Source organism: Psittacula echo (assembly GCF_963264785.1).
Source record: "Psittacula echo genome assembly, chromosome: 34".
Taxonomy (NCBI): Eukaryota; Metazoa; Chordata; class Aves; order Psittaciformes; family Psittacidae; genus Psittacula; species Psittacula echo.
In genome coordinates, this window is record NC_137769.1 from 172736 (window position 1) to 195097 (window position 22362).

At 61.1% G+C, this 22362-nt stretch overlaps 1 protein-coding gene across 1 annotated transcript; it reads left to right on the plus strand.

Annotated features, from left to right (window-relative positions):
* Positions 1-9232: 9232 nt before the first annotated feature.
* Positions 9233-17165, plus strand: LOC308231282 (putative serine/threonine-protein kinase SBK3; the record flags this gene model as incomplete). The annotated part of the gene is made up of 5 exons (XM_080636470.1): positions 9233-9362; positions 12531-12676; positions 13179-13371; positions 14974-15176; positions 16602-17165. The coding sequence occupies 5 exons, from the start codon at positions 9233-9235 to the stop codon at positions 17163-17165; spliced, it is 1236 nt and encodes a 411-aa protein (XP_080492596.1).
* Between the last annotated feature and the right edge of the window lie 5197 nt (positions 17166-22362).

The window sequence follows — 22362 nt, forward strand, 5'->3', positions numbered from 1 at the left end:
TGGGATGGGATGGGGATGGGATGGGGATGGGATGGGGATGGGGATGGGGATGGGATGGGATGGGGATGGGATGGGGATGGGATGGGGATGGGGATGGGGATGGGATGGGGATGGGGATGGGGATGGGGATGGGGATGGGATGGGATGGGGATGGGGATGGGATGGGGATGGGATGGGGATGGGGATGGGATGGGGATGGGGATGGGATGGGGATGGGGATGGGGATGGGATGGGATGGGGATGGGGATGGGGATGGGATGGGATGGGGATGGGGATGGGGATGGGATGGGATGGGGATGGGATGGGGATGGGATGGGGATGGGATGGGGATGGGGATGGGATGGGGATGGGATGGGATGGGGATGGGGATGGGGATGGGATGGGGATGGGATGGGGATGGGATGGGGATGGGATGGGGATGGGATGGGGATGGGATGGGGATGGGGATGGGATGGGGATGGGGATGGGGATGGGATGGGATGGGATGGGATGGGGATGGGGATGGGGATGGGGATGGGATGGGGATGGGATGAAGACGGGATGGGGATGGGGATGGGATGGGGATGGGATGGGGATGGGTTGGGATGGGATGGGGATGGGATGGGGATGGGGATGGGGATGGGGATGGGATGGGGATGGGATGGGGATGGGATGGGGATGGGATGGGATGGGGATGGGGATGGGATGGGGATGGGATGGGGATGGGATGAAGATGGGATGGGGATGGGGATGGGGATGGGGATGGGATGGGGATGGGATGGGGATGGGGATGGGATGGGGATGGGATGGGGATGGGGATGGGGATGGGGATGGGGATGGGATGGGGATGGGATGGGATGGGGATGGGGATGGGGATGGGGATGGTATGGGGATGGGATGGGGATGGGATGGGGATGGGGATGGGGATGGGGATGGGAATGGGATGGGGATGGGGATGGGGATGGGGATGGGATGGGGATGGGGATGGGGATGGTATGGGGAAATGCAATGGGATGCTTCAGGATGGAATGGGATGCAATGGGGAAGGAGTGGGGATGCGATGGGATGGGCGGGATACAATGGGATGGGATGGAATGAGGGGGATGAGGGGCAAAGGGGCCCCACTGAGCGTTGAACCCTGCAGGGCACCAGTTCCAGCCCTTTGGAAGCATTGGGAGCCTCGGGACGCTGGCACCGGTGCCCAGCAGCAGGACCCAGGGGTGCGAGGGTGCTGAGTGTGCAGGTAGGTACCAATGGAGCATCATGGGGAGGGGTCACAGACATGTGGAACAAGGGAATGGGGATGGGATGGGGATGGGCATGGGGATGGGGATGGGATGGGGATGGGATGGGGATGGGATGGGATGGGGATGGGATGGGGATGGGATGGGGATGGGATGGGGATGGGATGGGGATGGGGATGGGGATGGGGATGGGGATGGGGATGGGGATGGGGATGGGGATGGGATGGGGATGGGATGGGGATGGTATGGGGATGGGATGGGGATGGGATGGGGATGGGGATGGGGATGGGGATGGGGATGGGGATGGGATGGGGATGGGGATGGGGATGGGGATGGGGATGGGGATGGGATGGGGATGGGGATGGGGATGGGGATGGGGATGGGGATGGGATGGGGATGGGGATGGGGATGGGGATGGGGATGGGGATGGGGATGGGGATGGGATGGGGATGGGGATGGGGATGGGGATGGGGATGGGATGGGGATGGGATGGGGATGGGGATGGGGATGGGATGGGGATGGGGATGGGGATGGGGATGGGGATGGGGATGGGATGGGGATGGGATGGGGATGGTATGGGGATGGGATGGGGATGGGATGGGGATGGGGATGGGGATGGGGATGGGGATGGGGATGGGATGGGGATGGGATGGGGATGGGGATGGGATGGGATGGGATGGGGATGGGATGGGATGGGGATGGGGATGGGGATGGGGATGGGGATGGGATGGGGATGGGGATGGGGATGGGGATGGGGATGGGGATGGGATGGGGATGGGGATGGGATGGGGATGGGGATGGGGATGGGGATGGGGATGGGATGGGGATGGGGATGGGGATGGGGATGGGGATGGGATGGGGATGGTATGGGGATGGGATGGGGATGGGATGGGGATGGGGATGGGATGGGGATGGGGATGGGGATGGGGATGGGGATGGGGATGGGGATGGGATGGGGATGGGGATGGGATGGGGATGGGGATGGGGATGGGGATGGGATGGGGATGGGGATGGGGATGGGGATGGGGATGGGGATGGGATGGGATGGGGATGGGGATGGGGATGGGGATGGGGATGGGATGGGGTTGGGGATGGGGTTGGGGATGGGGATGGGATGGGGATGGGATGGGGATGGGGATGGGGATGGGGATGGGGATGGGGATGGGATGGGATGGGGATGGGGATGGGATGGGGATGGGGATGGGGATGGGGATGGGATGGGGATGGGATGGGGATGGGATGGGGATGGGATGGGGATGGGATGGGATGGGATGGGGATGGGGATGGGGATGGGGATGGGGATGGGGATGGGATGGGGATGGGGATGGGGATGGGGATGGGGATAAGGCCCCCCCCATGTCTGTTCTGAGCCATCTCCTCCTTGCTGCAGGACAATGGGACCTGGTGTCCCCGGCAGGGACCTCCCCATCCCCATCCCTGTCCCCCAGCAGCACCCGGAGCCCAGCGGGACAGGGGGGGATCCGCACCCTCCAAGGCAGATCCAGGATCGATCCCATCCGGATCCTCAGGATCACGCGGCTCAAAGGCGACCAGGACCTGGGCGGCCGCATCCAGAGCACCAAGGCCAAGGCAGGAGGGGACCATGGGGCTAAGGTGGGGAGGGATCCCATTGGTGCCATCAGCTCCAAGGCAGGATGGGATCCAGTTGGGACCAATAGATCCAAGGCAGGACGGGACCCAGTTGGGACCAATAGATCCAAGGCAGGATGGGATCCAGTTGGGACCAATAGATCCAAGGCAGGACGGGACCCAGTTGGGACCAATAGATCCAAGGCAGGACGGGACCCAGTTGGGACCAATAGATCCAAGGCAGGATGGGACCCAGTTGGGACCAATAGATCCAAGGCAGGACGGGATCCAGTTGGGACCAATAGATCCAAGGCAGGATGGGATCCAGTTGGGACCAATAGATCCAAGGCAGGATGGGATCCAGTTGGGACCAATAGATCCAAGGCAGGATGGGATCCAGTTGGGACCAATAGATCCAAGGCAGGACGGGATCCAGTTGGGACCAATAGATCCAAGGCAGGATGGGACCCAGTTGGGACCAATAGATCCAAGGCAGGACGGGATCCAGTTGGGACCAATAGATCCAAGGCAGGATGGGATCCAGCTGGGACCAATAGATCCAAGGCAGGATGGGATCCAGTTGGGACCAATAGATCCAAGGCAGGATGGGACCCAGTTGGGACCAATAGATCCAAGGCAGGACGGGATCCAGCTGGGACCAATAGATCCAAGACAAGATGGGATCCAGTTGGGACCAATAGATCCAAGGCAGGATGGGATCCAGTTGGGACCAATAGATCCAAGGCAGGACGGGATCCAGTTGGGACCAATAGATCCAAGGCAGGATGGGACCCAGTCGGGACCAATAGATCCAAGGCAGGATGGGATCCAGTTGGGACCAATAGATCCAAGGCAGGATGGGATCCAGTTGGGACCAATAGATCCAAGGCAGGATGGGATCCAGCTGGGACCAATAGATCCAAGGCAGGATGGGATCCAGTTGGGACCAATAGATCCAAGGCAGGATGGGATCCAGTCGGGACCAATAGATCCAAGGCAGGATGGGATCCAGTCGGGACCAATAGATCCAAGGCAGGACGGGATCCCATTGGTGCCCCCCATCCCAAAGCCGTGCGGGATCCATCCAGCTCCCTGTGGATCACCCAGTCCACAGCTGGGCAGATCCCGGTGGGGACCAAGCAGAGCTCCAGGAGAGCACCAGGCCGGGCGCTGGATGGGGCCATGGCAGGCCCCAGGCCCAAAGCAGAGCAGGATTTGGCCCCTGGCTCCCGTGCGGCAGCGGAGCTGGGTGCAGCTGGGACCCGATGGAGCACCCGTCCTACGGCAGAGGATGGAGCAGGGGGAGCTGTGAGGAGGCCGCATCCTGCAATGGAGCTGGTTCCTGATGGTACCACAATGAGCACCCATCCTGCAATGGAGCTGGTTCCTGATGGTACCACAATGAGCACCCATCCTGCAATGGAGCTGGTTCCGGATGGTACCACAATGAGCACCCATCCTGCAATGGAGCTGGTTCCTGATGGTACCACAATGAGCACCCATCCTGCAATGGAGCTGGTTCCTGATGGTGCCACAATGAGCACCCATCCTGCAATGGAGCTGGTTCCTGATGGTACCACAATGAGCACCCATCCTGCAATGGAGCTGGTTCCGGATGGTACCACAATGAGCACCCATCCTGCAATGGAGCTGGTTCCTGATGGTACCACAATGAGCACCCATCCTGCAATGGAGCTGGTTCCGGATGGTACCACAATGAGCACCCATCCTGCAATGGAGCTGGTTCCTGATGGTACCACAATGAGCACCCATCCTGCAATGGAGCTGGTTCCGGATGGTACCACAATGAGCACCCATCCTGCAATGGAGCTGGTTCCGGATGGTGCCACAATGAGCACCCATCCTGCAATGGAGCTGGTTCCGGATGGTGCCACAATGAGCACCCATCCTGCAATGGAGCTGGTTCCTGATGGTACCACAATGAGCACCCATCCTGCAATGGAGCTGGTTCCTGATGGTACCACAATGAGCACCCATCCTGCAATGGAGCTGGATCCTGATGGTACCACAATGAGCACCCATCCTGCAATGGAGCTGGTTCCTGATGGTACCACAATGAGCACCCATCCTGCAATGGAGCTGGTTCCTGATGGTACCACAATGAGCACCCATCCTGCAATGGAGCTGGTTCCTGATGGTGCCACAATGAGCACCCATCCTGCAATGGAGCTGGATCCTGATGGTACCACAATGAGCACCCATCCTGCAATGGAGCTGGATCCTGATGGTACCACAATGAGCACCCATCCTGCAATGGAGCTGGTTCCTGATGGTACCACAATGAGCACCCATCCTGCAATGGAGCTGGTTCCTGATGGTACCACAATGAGCACCCATCCTGCAATGGAGCTGGTTCCGGATGGTGCCACAATGAGCACCCATCCTGCAATGGAGCTGGTTCCGGATGGTACCACAATGAGCACCCATCCTGCAATGGAGCTGGTTCCTGATGGTGCCACAATGAGCACCCATCCTGCAATGGAGCTGGTTCCTGATGGTACCACAATGAGCACCCATCCTGCAATGGAGCTGGTTCCGGATGGTACCACAATGAGCACCCATCCTGCAATGGAGCTGGTTCCGGATGGTGCCACAATGAGCACCCATCCTGCAATGGAGCTGGTTCCTGATGGTGCCACAATGAGCACCCATCCTGCAATGGAGCTGGATCCTGATGGTACCACAATGAGCACCCATCCTGCAATGGAGCTGGTTCCTGATGGTACCACAATGAGCACCCATCCTGCAATGGAGCTGGTTCCTGATGGTGCCACAATGAGCACCCATCCTGCAATGGAGCTGGATCCTGATGGTACCACAATGAGCACCCATCCTGCAATGGAGCTGGTTCCTGATGGTACCACAATGAGCACCCATCCTGCAATGGAGCTGGTTCCTGATGGTACCACAATGAGCACCCATCCTGCAATGGAGCTGGTTCCTGATGGTACCACAATGAGCACCCATCCTGCAATGGAGCTGGTTCCGGATGGTACCACAATGAGCACCCATCCTGCAATGGAGCTGGTTCCTGATGGTACCACAATGAGCACCCATCCTGCAATGGAGCTGGTTCCGGATGGTACCACAATGAGCACCCATCCTGCAATGGAGCTGGATCCTGATGGTACCACAATGAGCACCCATCCTGCAATGGAGCTGGATCCTGATGGTACCACAATGAGCACCCATCCTGCAGCAGAACCAGGTCCTGAGGCTACCATGAAGAGCGCACATCCTGGAGCTGAACATGGTCCAGAAGCTTCCATGCTGAGCCCACGACCTCCAGGGGATGTGGATCCAGAGGGTATCAACCAGGGAGTTACTTGGATGGACGATAATGATGATGATGATGATGGATGGTGATAATGATGGATGGTGATGATGATGATGGATGATGATGATGATGATGATGATGGATGGTGATGATGATGATGGATGATTGATGATGGATGACTACGATGATGATGATGGATGGTGATGATGATGATGGATGATGATGATGGATGATGATGATGGATGATGATGATGATGGATGATGATGATGATGATGATGGATGGTGATGATGATGGATGGTGATGATGATGGATGGTGATGATGATGATGATGATGGATGATGATGATGATGATGATGATGGACGATGATGGATGATGGATGATGATGATGATGATGATGATGATGGATGGTGATGATGATGGATGATGATGATGATGGATGGTGATGATGATGATGATGATGGATGATGATGATGATGATGATGATGGACGATGATGGATGATGGATGATGATGATGATGGATGGTGATGATGATGGATGGTGATGATGATGATGATGATGGATGATGGATGATGATGATGATGATGGACGATGATGGATGATGGATGATGATGATGATGATGGATGATGATGATGATGATGGATGATGATGGATGATGATGATGATGAATGATGGATTATGATGACTACGATGATGATGATGATGACGATGGATGATGATGACGATGGATGATGATGATGATGATGATGATGGATGATGATGACGATGGATGATGATGATGATGATGATGGATGATGATGACGATGGATGATGATGATGATGATGATGATGGATGATGATGATGATGATGATGATGATGATGATGATGATGATGATGATGGATGATGATGATGATGATGATGACGATGGATGATGATGATGATGGATGATGATGACAATGGATGATGATGATGATGATGCAGATTGGGTCCTCTCTGTCTCTTCCCCTCCAGAGGCTGACCTGGTCCCAGGCTCTGGTTGGGTCCCTGCTGCCCCCCCAGCGCCCCCATCACCGGCTCCATCGCAGCCCCGCACCCTGGCACCAGCCCCTCCTGCCCCCAGCATCCAACCGGCTCCAGGCTCCCAGCACCCCACGGAGCCCCTCAGCACCCAATGGACCCCCCCAGCACCCCCCCAGCACCCTACGGAGCCCCTCAGCACCCAACGGCCCCCCCCCGGCCCGGCTCCATCGCTGGCCCCTCTGCGCCCCATAGGATGGGGGGCCCCATCCTGCCCCATGGAGGCGCTGGTGCAGGAGGTGCGGGGGCTGCGGGGGGAGCTGCGGGCGCTGGCTCGGACCCTGCAGCAGCTCCTGGGGCCCCCCCGGCAGCAATAAAGTGGGACTGGACCCCCCCGTGCTATAGGGGATGGGACGTGGGCGTCGGGGGGGGGCACAAAGGGGAATCGAACCGGGGGTTCCTTGGGGGCCCCCTGGGGGTCACTGGGAGGTTCTGGTCAGGTGCACACAGAGACCTCCTGCATCCCACTGCATCCCTGTGTGTCCCACTGCATCCCACTGCATCCCAGTGCATCCCAGTGCGTCCCACTGCATCCCTGTGCATCCCAGTGTGTCCCACTGCATCTCACTGCATCCCAGTGTGTCCCACTGCATCCCACTGCATCCCTGTGTGTCCCACTGCATCCCTGTGTGTCCCACTGCATCCCACTGCATCCCACTGCATCCCTGTGTGTCCCACTGCATCCCACTGCATCCCTGTGTGTCCCACTGCATCCCAGTGCATCCCAGTGCGTCCCACTGCATCCCTGTGCATCCCAGTGTGTCCCACTGCATCCCAGTGTGTCCCACTGCATCCCACTGCATCCCTGTGTGTCCCACTGCATCCCAATGCATCCCTGTGTGTCCCACTGCATCCCACTGCATCCCAATGCATCCCTGTGTGTCCCACTGCATCCCACTGCATCCCTGTGTGTCCCACTGCATCCCACTGCATCCCAATGCATCCCTGTGTGTCCCACTGCATCCCACTGCATGCCAGTGTGTCCCACTGCATCCCAGTGTGTCCCACTGCATCCCACTGCATCCCACTGCATCCCTGTGTGTCCCACTGCATCCCACTGCATCCCAGTGTGTCCCACTGCATCCCTGTGTGTCCCACTGCATCCCACTGCATCCCACTGCATCCCAGTGTGTCCCACTGCATCCCTGTGTGTCCCACTGCATCCCACTGCATCCCAGTGTGTCCCACTGCATCCCTGTGTGTCCCACTGCATCCCACTGCATCCCACTGCATCCCAGTGTGTCCCACTGCATCCCTGTGTGTCCCACTGCATCCCACTGCATCCCTGTGTGTCCCACTGCATCCCACTGCATCCCTGTGTGTCCCACTGCATCCCACTGCATCCCACTGCATCCCAGTGTGTCCCACTGCATCCCACTGCATCCCTGTGTGTCCCACTGCATCCCACTGCATCCCTGCCCATCCCTGCCCTGTCCCCGCTGCAGCCCCGTCCGCACGGATCCCCCCCCCCCGCCTCCCGGAGCCTCCCTCCCCACGCGGGGCCCGCTCTGCTCCACGCGGCCGCTATGGGGCAGCAGCGAGCGCAGCCCCGGGCCCCATGGGGCAGGTGTGGGGCAGAGCCCGGCCTGGCCCCGGGCCCGGGCCCCCCCCCGTGGCCTCTCGACCCCGTCATGGAACAGATCCCGGGCGCTAATCCCAGAGCAGCTGCCCCGAACCAGCCCTGCCCCAGAGCGGGGGGGCCCGGAGCGGGGAGGGGGGCAGAGGGGGGGCAATGGGACCCATGGGTGCAGGGGGTGTGGGGCAGGGGCACCCATGGGTGCAGGAGGTGTGGGGCAGGGGCACCCATGGGCGCAGGGGGTGTGGGGCAGGGGCACCCATGGGTGCAGGAGGTGTGGGGCAGGGGCACCCATGGGTGCAGGGGGTGTGGGGCAGGGGCACCCATGGGCGCAGGGGGTGTGGGGCAGGGGCACCCGTGTGTGCAGGAGGTGTGGGGCAGGGGCACCCATGGGTGCAGGAGGTGTGGGGCAGGGGCACCCATGGGTGCAGGAGGTGTGGGGCAGGGGCACCCATGGGTGCAGGAGGTGTGGGGCAGGGGCACCCATGGGCCCTGCTATTCCGGGCCCCCTGCAGCTGTCCCATTCCCACATTCCCGGGCCCGGCTCCAGCCTTGGGATGGATCCAGGCCCAAGGACAGGGATGGGGACAGGGACAGGGCCTGGAGCCACCCAAGGTGGGTCCCCAATGGGGCGCTTATGGGGTCCCAGCCCCATAGCGGGGTCAGTGGTGGTGGGGGGGGTGATTCCCATTCCCTATCCATGGGTGGGAATGGGATGGGATGGGATGGGGGGGGGGGATGCGTCCCTGCTGGCCCCCGCTGGCTCCCGGCCACGGGCACTGGGATCCGGTCCCAGGAGCAGATGGGATGGGGGGGAAGAGCAGGTGGGGATGGAGGGAGCTGGGAATGGGGATGGGAATGGGGGGGAGGGAAGGATCCGGCTGGGAATGCTCAGAGGAAAACGGGGGGCAGGGAAAAGGGGCCAGGGGGGCAGGGTTCGGTCCCAGCGTGGTCAAGGGACCCCCCCTGGGACCCCCAAGTGTTCCACTGGGATGTGGGGATGGGATGAGGATGGGATGGGGATGGTGCTGAGCTCAGCATATGTAGTGCAGGGCAGGGGATGGGATGGGGCTGTTCCAATCCATCATCCATCATCCATCATCCATCATCCATCATCATCCATGCATCCATCCATTATCCATCCTCCATCGTTATCCATCTTCATCCATTACCCATCCATCCATTGTCCATCATCCATCCCCCATAATCCATTACACATCATCCTTCATCCACCACATCCCCATCCCATCCCATCCCCATCCCCATCCCCATCCCATCCCCATCCCCATCCCATCCCATCCCCATCCCATCCCCATCCCATCCCCATCCCCATCCCATCCCCATCCCCATCCCCATCCCATCCCCATCCCCATCCCCATCCCCATCCCATCCCCATCCCCATCCCATCCCCATCCCCATCCCCATCCCATCCCATCCCCATCCCCATCCCCATCCCCATCCCCATCCCCATCCCATCCCCATCCCCATCCCCATCTCCATCCCCATCCCCATCCCCATCCCATCCCCATCCCCATCCCCATCCCATCCCCATCCCCATCCCCATCCCCATCCCATCCCCATCCCATCCCCATCCCCATCCCCATCCCCATCCCATCCCCATCCCCATCCCCATCCCATTCCCATCCCCATCCCCATCCCATCCCCATCCCATCCCCTCCCATCCCATCCCCATCCCCATCCCATCCCCATCCCCATCCCCATCCCCATCCCCATCCCCATCCCCATCCCCATCCCATCCCCATCCCCATCCCCATCCCATCCCCATCCCATCCCCATCCCATCCCCTCCCATCCCATCCCCATCCCCATCCCCTCCCCATCCCCATCCCCATCCCCATCCCATCCCATCCCCATCCCAATCCCATCCCCTCCCCTCCCATCCCCATCCCCATCCCCATCCCCTCCCCATCCCCATCCCCATCCCCATCCCATCCCATCCCCATCCCCATCCCATCCCCATCCCCATCCCATCCCATCCCCATCCCCATCCCATCCCCTCCCCATCCCCATCCCCATCCCCATCCCATCCCCATCCCATCCCCATCCCATCCCCTCCCATCCCATCCCCATCCCCATCCCCTCCCCATCCCCATCCCCATCCCCATCCCATCCCCATCCCCATCCCCATCCCATCCCCATCCCCATCCCATCCCATCCCCATCCCCATCCCCATCCAATCCCCATCCCCATCCTCATCCCCATCCCCATCCCATCCCCATCCCCATCCCCATCCCCATCCCCATCCCCATCCCCATCCCATCCCCATCCCCATCACATCCCCATCCCATCCCCATCCCATCCCCATCCCCATCCCATCCCCATCCCCATCCCATCCCATCTCCATCCCCATCCCCATCCCCATCCCCATCCCATCCCCATCCCATCCCCATCCCCATCCCCATCCCCATCCCCATCCCATCCCCATCCCCATCCCATCCCCTCCCATCCCATCCCATCCCCATCCCCTCCCCATCCCATCCCATCCCCATCCCCATCCCATCCCCTCCCATCCCATCCCATCCCCATCCCCATCCCCATCCCCCTCCCCATCCCCATCCCCATCCCCTCCCATCCCCATCCCCATCCCCATCCCATCCCCATCCCCATCCCCATCCCCATCCCATCCCCATCCCCATCCCATCCCCATCCCCATCCCATCCCATCTCCATCCCCATCCCCATCCCCATCCCATCTCCATCCCCATCCCCATCCCCATCCCCATCCCATCCCCATCCCATCCCCATCCCCATCCCCATCCCCATCCCCATCCCATCCCCATCCCCATCCCATCCCCTCCCATCCCATCCCATCCCCATCCCCTCCCCATCCCATCCCATCCCCATCCCCATCCCATCCCCTCCCATCCCATCCCATCCCCATCCCCATCCCCATCCCCTCCCCATCCCCATCCCCATCCCCTCCCATCCCCATCCCCATCCCCATCCCATCCCATCCCCATCCCATCCCCATCCCCATCCCATCCCCTCCCATCCCATCCCATCCCCATCCCCTCCCCATCCCATCCCATCCCCATCCCCATCCCATCCCCTCCCATCCCATCCCATCCCCATCCCCATCCCCATCCCCTCCCCATCCCCATCCCCATCCCCTCCCATCCCCATCCCCATCCCCATCCCATCCCCATCCCCATCCCATCCCCATCCCATCCCATCCCATCCCCATCCCCATCCCCATCCCCATCCCATCCCCATCCCATCCCCATCCCCATCCCATCCCCATCCATCCCCATCCCCATCCCCATCCCCATCCCATCCCCATCCCCATCCCATCCCATCCCCATCCCCATCCCCATCCCCATCCCATCCCCATCCCATCCCCATCCCCATCCCATCCCCATCCCCATCCCCATCCCATCCCCATCCCATCCCCATCCCCATCCCCACCCCATCCCCATCCCCATCACATCCCCATCCCATCCCCATCCCATCCCCATCCCCATCCCATCCCCATCCCCATCCCATCCCATCCCATCCCATCCCCTTCCCCATCCTATCCCCATCCCATCCCCATCCCCATCCCCATCCCATCCCCATCCCCATCCCATCCCCATCCCCATCCCATCCCCATCCCATCCCCATCCCATCCCCATCCCCATCCCATCCCCATCCCCATCCCCATCCCATCCCCATCCCCATCCCATCCCCATCCTATCCCCATCCCCATCCCATCCCCATCCCATCCCCATCCCTTCCCTTTCCCCCCTCCCATCCCTGGCCCCGGCTCCCATTGGATCTCTCCCAAGCTCCCGGGATTAACGCGGAGCCGGCGGCTGGGATCGGGCCGGAAACTCTGAGTCACGGCCCCGGGGGCGGCTCCTGTGGGGCCGGGAGCCCCCAGGTGTGGGGCCGGGAGCCCCATAAGCGGCCACCGTGGGGCTGGGACCCCCAGGTGAGGGTCCCGCTGCCGGGGGGGACGGGGACGGGAGGGGGGGGGCAGCGTGGAGGGGGAGTGGAAGGGGATGGAAGGGACTGGGATGGAATGGGATAGAGTGGGACTGGGATGAACCAGGATGAGCTGGGATGGATAGGATGAACTGGGATGAGCTGGGATACACTGGGATATACTGGGATAGACTGGGATGGACTGGAATGGTCTGGGATGGGCTGGGACGAACTAGGATAGACTGGTCTATACTGGGATGAACTGGGATGGACTGGGATGAACTGGGATGAATGGGGATGAGCTGGGATGAAATGGGATGGACTGGCATGGACTGGTCTACACTGGGACGAACTGGGATGAACTGGGACGCTCCGGACCCGCTCGGTCCAGCCTCTCTTAGAACAACCCGCAGTGAACTGCACTGATTTGATGCCGCCGCGCCCCATCCATCCCCATAGCGCGGGGCTCAGCAGCCCCTATGGGGCCGGGCCCCCCCCTTTCCCTATAGAGCCCTATGGAGCCTTGCGGCGAGGAGGAGGAGGAGGAGGAGGAGGAGGACAACGAGGAGATCCTGGAGCGTTTGATGGCGCGGCTGGACCGGGACCTGCGGCAGCGGGAGCTGGAGGAAGGCTTCACGGTGCTGCGGGAGCTGGGCAGCGGCTCCTACGGCTCCGTCCTGCTCACGCAGCCCCGCGACGGAGGTAAAGGGGTGAGAACCCCCCCTCATCCCATCCCATCCCAAACCGTTCCCATTGGGAATGCGATGGCTCCCCCCCCTCATCCCATCCCATCCCAAACCGTTCCCATTGGGAATGCGATGGCTCCCCCCCCCTCATCCCATCCCATCCCAAACCGTTCCCATTGGGAATGCGATGGCTCCCCCCCCCCTCATCCCATCTCATCCCAAACCGTTCCCATTGGGAATGCGATGGCTCCCCCCCCCCTCATCCCATCCCATCCCAAACCGTTCCCATTGGGATTGCGATGGCTCCCCCCCCCTCATCCCATCCCATCCCAAACCGTTCCCATTGGGAATGCGATGGCTCCCCCCCCCTCATCCCATCCCATCCCAAACCGTTCCCATTGGGAATGCGATGGCTCCCCCCCCCTCATCCCATCCCATCCCAAACCATTCCCATTGGGAATGCGATGGCTCCCCCCCCTCATCCCATCCCATCCCAAACCGTTCCCATTGGGAATGCGATGGCTCCTCCCCCTTATCCCATCCCATCCCAAACCGTTCCCATTGGGATTGCGATGGCTCCCCCCCCTCATCCCATCCCATCCCAAACCGTTCCCATTGGGAATGCGATGGCTCCCCCCCCCTCATCCCATCCCATCCCAAACCGTTCCCATTGGGAATGCGATGGCTCCCCCCCCTCATCCCATCCCATCCCAAACCGTTCCCATTGGGAATGCGATGGCTCCCCCCCCCTCATCCCATCCCATCCCAAACCGTTCCCATTGGGAATGCGATGGCTCCCCCCCCCCTCATCCCATCCCATCCCAAACCGTTCCCATTGGGATTGCGATGGCTCCCCCCCCCCATCCCATCCCATCCCAAACCGTTCCCATTGGGAATGCGATGGCTCCCCCCCCTCATCCCATCCCATCCCAAACCGTTCCCATTGGGAATGCGGTGGCTCCCCCCCCTCATCCCATCCCATCCCAAACCGTTCCCATTGGGAATGCGATGGCTCCCCCCCCTCATCCCATCCCATCCCAAACCGTTCCCATTGGGAATGCGATGGCTCCCCCCCCTCATCCCATCCCATCCCAAACCGTTCCCATTGGGAATGCGATGGCTCCCCCCCCTCATCCCATCCCATCCCAAACCGTTCCCATTGGGAATGCGATGGCTCCTCCCCCTTATCCCATCCCATCCCAAACCGTTCCCATTGGGAATGCGATGGCTCCCCCCCCCCATCCCATCCCATCCCAAACCGTTCCCATTGGGAATGCGATGGCTCCCCCCCCCCTCACCCCATCCCATCCCAAACCGTTCCCATTGGGAATGCGATGGCTCCCCCCCCCTCATCCCATCCCATCCCAAACCGTTCCCATTGGGAATGCGATGGCTCCTCCCCCTTATCCCATCCCATCCCAAACCGTTCCCATTGGGAATGCGATGGCTCCCCCCCCTCATCCCATCCCATCCCAAACCGTTCCCATTGGGAATGCGATGGCTCCCCCCCCTCATCCCATCCCATCCCAAACCGTTCCCATTGGGAACGCGATGGCTCCCCCCCCTCATCCCATCCCATCCCAAACCGTTCCCATTGGGAACGCGGTGGCTCCCGCAGGCTCCCCCGTGGTGCTGAAGCTGCTGCGGAAGGAGCGGACGGCGCGCAGGGCGTTCCTATGGGAATACTGCGTCTCCCAGTGCGTGTCCGCTCACGCCGCCTGCCTGCGGGCGCTGCCCATCGCCTTCGAGACCAGCACCCACTTCGCCTTCGGGCAGGAGCTGGCGCCCGTCGGGGACCTCTGCGAGCTCCTCAGGCCAGGGGTAACGGGGATGGGGGGGAAACGGGGGGGAACGGCCTTGGGATGGGGAAGGGGCTGGGGGGGCGCTTTGGAGTGGGGGGGTCCCTTAGCACTGGGTCCATCCCCATCCTCTCTATGGGGGTCCCTTAGCACTGGGTCCATCCCCATCCTCTCTATGGGGGTCCCTTAGCACTGGGTCCATCCCCATCCTCTCTATGGGGGTCCCTTAGCACTGGGTCCATCCCCATCCTCTCTATGGGGGTCCCTTAGCACTGGGTCCATCCCCATCCTCTCTATGGGGGTCCCTTAGCACTGGCTCCATCCCCATCCTCTCTATGGGGGTCCCTTAGCACTGGGTCCATCCCCATCCTCTCTATGGGGGTCCCTTAGCACTGGGTCCATCCCCATCCTCTCTATGGGGGTCCCTTAGCACTGGGTCCATCCCCATCCTCTCTATGGGGGTCCCTTAGCACTGGGTCCATCCCCATCCTCTCTATGGGGGTCCCTTAGCACTGGCTCCATCCCCATCCTCTCTATGGGGGTCCCTTAGCACTGGCTCCATCCCCATCCTCTCTATGGGGGTCCCTTAGCACTGGGTCCATCCCCATCCTCTCTATGGGGGTCCCTTAGCACTGGCTCCATCCCCATCCTCTCTATGGGGGTCCCTTAGCACTGGGTCCATCCCCATCCTCTCTATGGGGGTCCCTTAGCACTGGCTCCATCCCCATCCTCTCTACGGGGGTCCCTTAGCACTGGGTCCATCCCCATCCTCTCTATGGGGGTCTCCTAGCACTGGGTCCATCCCCATCCTCTCTATGGGGGTCCCTTAGCACTGGGTCCATCCCCATCCTCTCTATGGGGGTCCCTTAGCACTGGCTCCATCCCCATCCTCTCTATGGGGGTCCCTTAGCACTGGGTCCATCCCCATCCTCTCTATGGGGGTCCCTTAGCACTGGGTCCATCCCCATCCTCTCTATGGGGGTCCCTTAGCACTGGGTCCATCCCCATCCTCTCTATGGGGGTCCCTTAGCACTGGCTCCATCCCCATCCTCTCTATGGGGGTCCCTTAGCACTGGCTCCATCCCCATCCTCTCTATGAGGGTCCCTTAGCACTGGCTCCATCCCCATCCTCTCTACGGGGGTCCCTTAGCACTGGCTCCATCCCCATCCTCTCTATGGGGGTCCCTTAGCACTGGCTCCATCCCCATCCTCTCTATGGGGGTCCCTTAGCACTGGGTCCATCCCCATCCTCTCTATGGGGGTCCCTTAGCACTGGGTCCATCCCCATCCTCTCTATGGGGGTCCCTTAGCACTGGCTCCATCCCCATCCTCTCTATGGGGGTCCCTTAGCACTGGCTCCATCCCCATCCTCTCTATGGGGTTCCCCTCGCCATGGCTCCCTCCCTGCACCCCTGCACCCCTCATCCCTCTCCGTGCCCGTCCCCAGCAGGGTCTCCCGGAGGCGCAGGTCAAGCTCTGCGCCGCGCAGCTCGCGGCCGCCCTGGATTTCCTGCACGGCCGAGCCCTGGTCCACGGCGACGTCAAACTCGACAACGTCCTCCTCTTCGACCGCCAGTGCCGGCGCGTGAAGCTCGCCGACTTCGGCCTCACGCGCCTCCAGGGCTCCCCGATGGGCCCCATCCCAAGCCCTTTGCCCTACGCCCCTCCGGAGCTCTGCTCCCTGCGGGGATCCCAGACCTTGGAGCTCGATCCCAGCCTCGACGTTTGGGCTTTCGCCGTCCTCCTCTTCTGCCTCTGCACCGGGTGCTTCCCGTGGGCGGTCGCCACGGAGACCGATCCCGGTTATGAGGAGTTCCGGGCTTGGCAGCACCGAGGGGATGCGGGAGCGGTACCCGCGGCGTGGGGGGAGATCGGAGCGGCGGCCTTAGGGATGCTCCGCAGGCTCCTGAGCCTGGATCCCGACCGGAGGAGCCCGGCCATGGAGGTGCACAAGTACCTGGAGCTGCCCTGGGGGGTGCAGGGAGGGGGTGCTGAGAGCGGTGCTGAGTGATGCTGGGGGAGAGGGCGGAGGGCGTCCCGATGGGTTGGGATGGGAAGGGGGCAAGGGAGGCATCCGTCAGGATGCTCCGGTGTGGTCCAGGGTGGTCCTGAGCACTGCAAGGGATGGGATGGGGAGGCCTGGAATGGGTTGGGATGGGAAGGGGAGGCTTCCATTAGGATGCTCTGATGTGGTCCTGAGCACTGCAAGGGATGGAGCATCCATAAATCCCACAGGAAACCCATTCCAGTGCCCATCGGTGTCACTTGGGGATGGGGACATGGACGTGGACGTCATTGGGTGACGGGGACATGGACGTGGATGTCATTGGGTGACGGGGACATGGACGTGGACGTCATTGGGTGACGGGGACATGGACGTGGACGTCATTGGGTGACGGGGACATGGACGTGGATGTCATTGGGTGACGGGGACATGGACGTGGACGTCATTGGGTGACGGGGACATGGACGTGGACGTCATTGGGTGACGGGGACATGGACGTGGATGTCATTGGGTGACGGGGACATGGACGTGGACGTCATTGGGTGACGGGGACATGGACGTGGATGTCATTGGGTGACGGGGACATGGACGTGGATGTCATTGGGTGACGGGGACATGGACGTGGACGTCATTGGGTGACGGGGACATGGACGTGGATGTCATTGGGTGACGGGGACATGGACGTGGACGTCATTGGGTGACGGGGACATGGACGTGGATGTCATTGGGTGATGGGGACATGGACGTGGATGTCATTGGGTGATGGGGACATGGACGTGGATGTCATTGGGTGATGGGGACATGGACGTGGATGTCATTGGGTGATGGGGACATGGACGTGGATGTCATTGGGTGATGGGGACATGGACGTGGATGTCATTGGGTGATGGGGACATGGACGTGGATGTCATTGGGTGATGGGGACATGGACGTGGATGTCATTGGGTGACGGGGACATGGACGTGGATGTCATTGGGTGATGGGGACATGGACGTGGATGTCATTGGGTGATGGGGACATGGACGTGGATGTCATTGGGTGATGGGGACATGGACATCGATGTTGTGGTGTTTCAGTGGCATCAACCCCGGGGCCAGGGGATGAAGCGGGAGCCCAGGGCAGGGCTTTGGTGGGAGCTGGGTACCAAACCCCAACGTTAGGACCCAAATCCCCCCCCCCCCAGCCCCTTCCCCTTTGTGCCCTCTCGGCTCTGGGGCCGCAGGGGTTGAGGCTGGGGCAGGCAGGACCAGGTCGCGGTCTCTTTCGCCCTCTCGTGGCCAACACTGGAACTGCAGCGCTCCTCTTGGCTCTAGGGCTTATAATAGTGCTACAAATAGCCTGTAATTGGTAATAGTCATCTAAATAGCCTATAATTTATAATAGTAACATAAATAGCCTATAATTTATAATGACAACATATTATATAATAGTATATATTATTAAAAGAAATAATAGTTTTAATTACATCATGATTCATTATAGAAATGAGGGTTAGACCTAGGGCCAGGATTCACTCAGGGTTTAGGCCATGCCATTGACGGGGCAAGGCAATGAGGAGCTTGTGGGGGCTCTAGGGCTGGTTTAGGGTCTCCATTGGGTGTTAAGGGCGTGCTTTAGAGAGGTTGGCTCTTTTGGGTGGTTTTGGGTGGTTTTGGGTGGTTTGGGGGGGTTTGGGGGTATTTGGGTGCACTGCGGGGGTTGGGGGTGTTTTGGGGGAAGCTTTGAGGTATTTCAGGGGTGTTTGAGAGCCCCCTTGCAGGACCCGTTATGGCCACAGGACGGCAGCAGAGAGCTGCAGTACCCGCTATGGCCACAGGACGGCAGCACCGAAACCAGCCCCCCCCCCCCTCCCCCCCCCCCCCCCCCCCCCCCGTTCAAATCAGTGCCCATCACTCACACCCCAATTAAACCAGGCCTGGAATGATCCTTTATTGCCCCTCCCCCCACCTCACCTTGACCCCCACCCGCCCTCCCCTCCCCCACCCCCCGTGGGGGGAGGGGTTCATCCTCGAGACCCCCAAGTTTGGCACTGGGGGGGGGCTACATGGGGGCAGAGCCCCCCCTTTGCTGGGTCTGGGGGTAGGGGCTGCCCCCCCCCTTTTGGCACCAATTGCGGGGGCCCATTCCCCGCCCCCCAAAATCCAGTCATGCCCCTCCCCCTCCCCCATTGGGGGAGGGGCTTTGGAGGGGGAGGGGCAGCAATGGGGCCCCCCCCCCAATGGTGCTGCAATGGGGGGGGGTCCGGTCAGTTCTCGATGGGGGCTGCGAAAGGAAGGCGGGGTTCAGGGAGCCCCAGATCCAGAGGGAACCCAAAGCACCCCATAGAATGCCATTGATCCCCATAGAACCCCATAGCACCCCACAGCACTCCACAGAATCCCATGGGACCCCACTACACCCCATAGGACACCATAGAACCCCATAGAACCCCATAGGACCCCCCAGAATCCCATAGGACCCCATAGAACCCCATTGCACCCCATGGGTCCCCATTGCACCCCATAGGACACCATAGAACCCCATAGGACCCCATAAGGACCCCATAGACCCCATAGGACCCCATAGAACCCCACAGAACCACATAGGACGCCATAGCACCCCTTAGGACCCCATAGAACCCCATAAACACCCCATAAGGACCTCATAGCACCCCATAGCCCCCCAGTGCCCCACACTCACGTGCCGTGGGGCGCTCCGGCTCGGGGGGGGCGGGGGACACGGTGAAGCGGGACCCACATTGGGGGTCCTCCCCCAAGGGGGGGCCCCGCTCCTCCTCCCATTCAAAGACCCCTCCTATCGGGGAGGCCAAGGGTCAGGACCCCCCCGCTATGGGGCAACGGGGGCCCCCCATGAGCCCTCCCATCGCTATGGGGCGGGGGGTTCCCCCCCCACAGGCGGTAGCACTCACCGATCCCATCAGGGGGCGCCAAAGCGCCCGGCTCGGCGGCCTCGCTCTCGGCGCCGCTCTGGCTGCTCAGCTCGTTGGTGGGGGTCTCCTGCGCCGGGGGCGGAGCCTTCGGGGTTGGCCACGCCCCCTCCCATTGACTCCGCCCCCTCCCTGCGACCCCCTCCCCATTGCCCCCATTCCCTTCATTACCGCATTCCCCCCATTCCCTCCATTCCCCCATTCCCCTCCATTCCCCCTATTCCCCCATTCCCCCCTTCCCCGTATCCCCCCCATTCCCCCATTCCCCCTATTCCCCCATTCCCTCCATTCCCCCATTCCCCTCCATTCCCCCCATTCCCCCATTCCCCCTTCCCCATATTCCCCCCATTCCCCCCCATTGCCGCCATTACCCCCATTTTCCCCCTTCCCCCCTTCCCCCCATCACCCCCATTCCCCCCATTCCCCCATTCCCCTCCATTCCCCCATTCCCCCTTCCCCATATCCCCCCCATTCCCTCCATTCCCCCCCATTCCCCCATTCCCCCTTCCCCATATCCCCCCCATTCCCTCCATTCCCCCCATTCCCCCATTCCCCCCCATTCCCCCTTCCCCATATCCCCCCCATTCCCTCCATTCCCCCCATTCCCCCATTCCCCCCCATTCCCCCATTCCCCCCCATATCCCCCCCATTCCCTCCATTCCTCCCATTCCCCCATTCCCCCTTCCCCATATCCCCCCCATTGCCGCCATTACCCCCATTTCCCCCCTTCCCCCCATCACCCCCATTCCCCCGTTCCCCCTATTATCCCCCCGTACCCCCTCACCCCCTTACCCTATCGAACACGTGCACGGTCACATCCTCATAGAAGGTCACCGCTTTCCTCCTGTTCCCCCCCGCAGCCTCGCCCCCCCCGGGTGCCTTGAGGAGCCCTCGGAGCCCGCGCCCGTCCCACAGCGTCACCACCACGGGCACGGCCCCGGCCCCGGCCCCGGGCTCCGCTGCCGCCTCCTCCTCCTCTTCCTCCTCTTCCTCCTCTTCCTCCTCCTCCTCCTGCTCCGGCCGCGGCCGCAGCGGGAACGGGCGCAGCGTCAATGGGGGCAGCGGCAGGGAGAGGCGGGAGGCTTTGGCTGGGGGGGGAATGGGGGCAATAGGCTCAATGGAAGTCAGTGGGGGCAATGGAAGGCAATGGGGGGAACAGGGGGGAACAGGGGTAATGGGGGGAATGGGGCAATGGGGGTAATGAGGGAATGGGGCCTATGGGGTCAATGCTGGTTGGTGGGAGTCAATGCGGTCAATGGCAATCAATGGGGTCAATGGGGTCAATGGGGTCAATGGGTGTCAATGGGGTCAATGGCAGTCAATGGGGTCAATGGTGTCAATGGGGTCAATGGGTTTCAATGGGGTCAATGGGTTTCAATGGGGTCAACGGGTGTCAATGGGGTCAATGGGTTTCAATGGGGTCAATGGGTGTCAACGGGGGTCAATGGGGTCAGTGGGTTTCAGTGGGGTCAATGGGTGTCAGTGGGTGTCAATGGGTGTCAATGGGGTCAATGGGTGTCAATGGGGTCAATGGGGTCAATGGCAGTCAATGGGGTCAATGGGTGTCAATGGGGTCAATGGCAGTCAATGGCAGTCAATGGGGTCAATGGGGTCAATGGGTGTCAATGGGGTCAATGGCAGTCAATGGGGTCAATGGGGTCAATGGGGTCAATGGGTGTCAATGGGGTCAATGGCAGTCAATGGGGTCAATGGTGTCAATGGGGTCAATGGGTTTCAATGGGGTCAATGGGTTTCAATGGGGTCAACGGGTGTCAATGGGGTCAATGGGTTTCAATGGGGTCAATGGGTGTCAACGGGGGTCAATGGGGTCAGTGGGTTTCAGTGGGGTCAATGGGTGTCAGTGGGTGTCAATGGGTGTCAATGGGGTCAATGGGTGTCAATGGGGTCAATGGCAGTCAATGGGGTCAATGGGGTCAATGGGGGTCAATGGGGTCAATGGCAGTCAATGGGGTCAATGGGGTCAATGGGTGTCAATGGGGTCAATGGCAGTCAATGGGGTCAATGGTGTCAATGGGGTCAATGGGTTTCAATGGGGTCAATGGGTGTCAACGGGGGTCAATGGGGTCAGTGGGTTTCAGTGGGGTCAATGGGTGTCAGTGGGTGTCAATGGGTGTCAATGGTGTCAATGGGTGTCAATGGGGTCAATGGCAGTCATGGGGTCAATGGGGTCAATGGGTGTCAATGGGGTCAATGGCAGTCAATGGGGTCAATGGGGTCAATGGGTGTCAATGGGGTCAATGGCAGTCAATGGGGTCA